At 42.1% G+C, this 4,089-nt stretch overlaps 1 protein-coding gene across 2 annotated transcripts; it reads right to left on the bottom strand.

The window, feature by feature from the left end:
* Window positions 1–295: 295 nt before the first annotated feature.
* On the bottom strand, window positions 296–1,469 carry LOC133837404 (uncharacterized). Of its 2 annotated transcripts, XM_062268152.1 has the most exons (3): window positions 1,284–1,467; window positions 1,010–1,218; window positions 770–942 (listed from the first exon to the last, which is right to left on the bottom strand). In XM_062268152.1, the coding sequence occupies exons 1-3, from the start codon at window positions 1,384–1,386 to the stop codon at window positions 871–873; spliced, it is 384 nt and encodes a 127-aa protein (XP_062124136.1). In that variant the 5' UTR covers window positions 1,387–1,467; the 3' UTR covers window positions 770–870. The 2 variants fall into 2 exon arrangements, with proteins under 2 accessions (XP_062124135.1, XP_062124136.1); XM_062268151.1 differs by having other exon boundaries at window positions 296–1,218; window positions 1,284–1,469.
* Window positions 1,470–4,089: the final 2,620 nt, after the last annotated feature.

A 4,089-nucleotide genomic window follows, 5' to 3' on the forward strand; every position in this document is an offset into this window, starting at 1 on the left:
CGCTCTATTAAAAATGATAAGTGTGTTTTTGGTGACTGTGTGGCTTTAAGTCTCGAGTGGTTCAGCCGGTTTTTAACCTTGAGATAAAGGCATCTTCAACTTTTATGAGCCAACTCGTGTATGCTCTAGAAACCTTTTCCGTTATGTAGATATGTTTCGAGATTTCAATAGATACTTATTAATTGTTAATATGCGGTTTCAATACTATCTGATTGTGGGTATTTTTCCTTTTAAACTCCAAATGACAAATGTGCGTCAAAAGACTCAAATCGAATTCAATAAGTTCAATAAGTTTCAATTTGTGTCTGTATTTACTTAGTTAATCTTTCATCTTTTTGCGGTTAACTGAAACTGAAACCGAAACTAAACCCGAAATAGAAACTAAAACTGGTTTCTATGCTAATTGGCTAAAGAGAAGAGTCCATTGTGATAGGAGCAATGTGCGGGAACTCGAATCAATTCACTTCCGCATGAGGCGCAAAACACGAACCGATCTCCAGCAACGAAATAGAACAAGAATTGTGTATTCTACTAGTAAATAATTATCAGCAATATTATTCACAGAGTTTAGAGTTTCGAAAGCTTAGACTTGTCTACCTACAGATATGTTAGTAATTAAAGTTAATTTGATTTAAGAAGAGGGCAAGTAATAAGGGCTGATGGTGTTGCTACTGGGGTTGCGGGTGGGGGTCTGGTATGAGTATCCATGTGTGCCATCTGTTGAAGTCACCAACGAGTGATCCTCGGTTGAAGAAGTTCCATAGGTGTATCCATCGGTTGATGGCGTTGAGTAAGTGTATCCAGAGGTTGTTGTCTCCACGCTGTAAGCCTCAGTAGTTGTCGTGGTGCTCTTGGTCACCACGGGGGGAATCACTGGCGTGGACGTGGTTGTGACTGGCTTGAGGGGATGTACTGTAGGCTGCGGCGTTTTAAGGTCGTCTTCTGTTGTTGTTGTGGTGGGCACAGATTGAGTGCTGGAGCTAACATCTGGTATATAATCAGTGTTTACCTCTGTGGTCTGCTCCGTGACGGTCTTCTCCGTCGTCGTGGTGGTTGGACCCGAGAAGCTGAAGGTTTTAGTGATGCCAAAGCTGCCGAAAGATGACTTTGCCCGCAGGAAACTGTCCAGAAGATTCAGCTTCTGAGTGATTATACTCGAGATCAATTGGGAGCCCGCAGGAGAGAGTGTGGGAGCTGGGGCTGCTTGATAGGAGTAGCCTGAACAAAAGGAAAATAGATCAAATGTGATCAACTCTTTATCGCTTTCAGACACCAAACTTTACCACTACTTGGCGCAAAAACCTTTATGAAGATTGGCTTCGCCTCAGCCACATTCACGATGATCGCAATGCAGATCAACAAACCCAGAATCGGACTCGCCCTCATGTTGATAATTATGACAGATATATTAGATAATTCGTTAGTCGTTAGACTCAACCGCGAACACTTTATTAACTGACCAGCTGCCGCGTGTAGTCGCTCACTTTTATACAGCGATCTCTCATAAGTGAGAAGAGCGTAGTTTGCTGTGTTCTGAATTCTTTGCTCTCAGCTTGCGACTCTCAGGGGCAGATGGACAGTTGGGGTTTTCGTTTTCGTTTTTTATTTATATTTATATTTTGTTAGTTTATGATCAATGTGTGATTTGCTTCTCGTCACTCGAGTGCCAGTCAAATATAAGTAGTTTGATGTGAATACTGGCAGTTCTACATAGCATATTGGCCCTGGTAGGCGGCATCTCCCTCAATGACTTCGCAATACTCATAAACTAACAATATAATAATATGACAACTCAGAGCATGCGAATGTCGCATTATTCGTATCTATTCACCACAACTTCCATTTCGAGCTACGTTTTATTGTTCTCGGCCTTCCTGTTTGCATCGACAGAACTGAAGAGCTCTTATAATTGGGTTAGTTGTGCTGACTAAGCAATAAATCGAGACTACATTTTGCATGCACCAAAATACCTTGTGCTGGCACTTAAAAACACATCTGTGTTCTTGACTTTCAAGTTGACCACATGGGAACTGCACTCATTGTCTCCATACATCATAATTAAGTTAGCACCGAAGAATATTTAATGCTTGTGCTAAGCAAGGCAAGAATTGTTGAAATTAATTACACTTCAATTCTCTAATCTGTACTCCCTTTTAGCTAGTCTATAAATAGTGGCAATCCACACTTTATTTACGAGCCCCACCCTTGGCTGCCAGATTTGCAAACTAACTTATGAGCAGTATGGAAATCATAAATAAATTGTTGTCGTTCTCGTTGTTGTTTTTACTTCATGACAACTGAATGTTTGCATTTGAGCTCATCCCGATGAGCTTCCCATAAATCGTTACATCATAATCTCTTGCTCTGCGTTCTCCATTCTCTTTGTCACTCTCGCTCTCTCTCACTCCCAGCTCTCATAAAATATTTAAAGTATTGCCAAACACTTTGGCCAACTATTCGACGGGCCATAAGTACTACATACACATACTCTGTGTGTACACAGATCAAATGTTCGAATGGATGTGAATGTATTTATTGGGCTGCTCTTTGCTGGAATACTCTCGAATTATATGTTTGCATTCATTTATGCAAACAAACATGAACTCACTCACTTTGCCCATGTGTGTGTGTGATTCTTTATAGCAGTAAAATTTTATAGGCAACACTTTGGATCGTAAAGAAAAACCGATGGCTGCAGCCTTTGCCTTTACTTCCCCATTGCCATTGCCACAGTCAATGCCAGGGACTTTACGTTGCCACAGAGGCTGCGCGATGGGGCATTTAATAATTTAACCACGACTATTTAGTTTCCATTTCCGCAAAATGCTTTCGTGTTAACGCCTCGAATGCAATAAATAAGCCGCTATGGCCGATGTTAACCGCAATACACACACACACATACACAGCCTCTCACCCACCCAATAGAAGGCGGAGTAGAGAAGGGTCACGTTGGACAGAGGACTGTGAGCTAAGCCAAGCGAAGTCGAGCTGGAATCGGGGCAGGTCAAAGTGTTACGTGGCTGCATGATATATCCGTGAACCCGTCTACATCAGTCTGCCGTATACCAAATATATATAGAGAATATACGAGTACGAGTTTGCATGGACATAGGCAGTTTGTGTGGAGGCAAAAACCAAATCCCTTAATGTTAAGGCATAAATATTTCATTTTATTACTCAACCTCAAACAAGGGTTACGCCCGCCGGAGCGTGGCGAGTATCAAAAAATGTTTGGCATAAATTATTGGACTTGCCTCTCTCGCTTGCTCTCTCTCCCTCTCTCTCATCTTCTCTCTCTCTCTTTCTCTTGGTACAGGGTCAAAACTGAAAAGCCTTCTTCATTCATTGCTAAAATACAAGAATGTTTCGATTCTTTAGGCTCACATTTGTCCGCTTTGATTTCATTCAATTTCAACCGAGTTGAGGTCAAAACCAACTCTCTAATTGGCCAGAAGTACTCAAATGAATGGCCTTGCTGAATATTAATCTACCATCTCAATCCAACATTTGTCCTGTGTCAGCTTTTGCAGTGCAGAAATGATATAAATGATGTAGTTTGCAGTGCACTAATTGACCTCTTTTGTGGACTGACACTGGCCACTGAGGTGCCGAGCATCCTTGGGAGGGGGTCGAATGGTAAACAAAGATTATCAGTGCAGAACTTTGAGGCGATTACTCGAAAGTTGACAGACCGAAAGCCAAACGATGTTACAATTTACCAAATGTCGCAACTCAAAAGTTTCCTTTACAACTTTTGGTATTCCTCTTTAGACTGATTCCGAGCTGAAGCTATTGCCCTCTCGCAACTTATTGAAAAATGCTATTCAATTGCCTTGTTAGCATTCTTGAGCTGAGCCGGGCCAGTTGTCAGTTGCCAGTTGCCAGCCGAAAGCCAGGAGAGTTGCCAAAGTGTGCGAGTGACTGCAACGCGAGTGCTGAAGGCTTGAAGCCGACGCTGCCCCCCTTTGCTTCAATGGGAGCACTTGAAGTATTTTTTAAGATTATTTCATGCCTTTTTTCCGCACAGCGCTGTTGTGAAAAAGGAAAGTGCGAAATTGGCACACATTGGCAAGAAAGGAGAGAGACTGT

The sequence above is a fragment of the Drosophila sulfurigaster genome, chromosome 2R (assembly GCF_023558435.1).
Source record: "Drosophila sulfurigaster albostrigata strain 15112-1811.04 chromosome 2R, ASM2355843v2, whole genome shotgun sequence".
Taxonomy (NCBI): domain Eukaryota; kingdom Metazoa; phylum Arthropoda; class Insecta; order Diptera; family Drosophilidae; genus Drosophila; species Drosophila sulfurigaster.

Bases quoted from the DNA above. Each gene is read 5' to 3' on its own strand.
- LOC133837404 (XM_062268151.1), bottom strand. From the start codon at position 1,386: ATGAGGGCGAGTCCGATTCTGGGTTTGTTGATCTGCATTGCGATCATC. The intron at 1,219-1,283 runs GTAAAGTTTGGT...CCTTTTGTTCAG, and splicing joins GGTTTTTGCGCCAAGTAGTG to GCTACTCCTATCAAGCAGCC.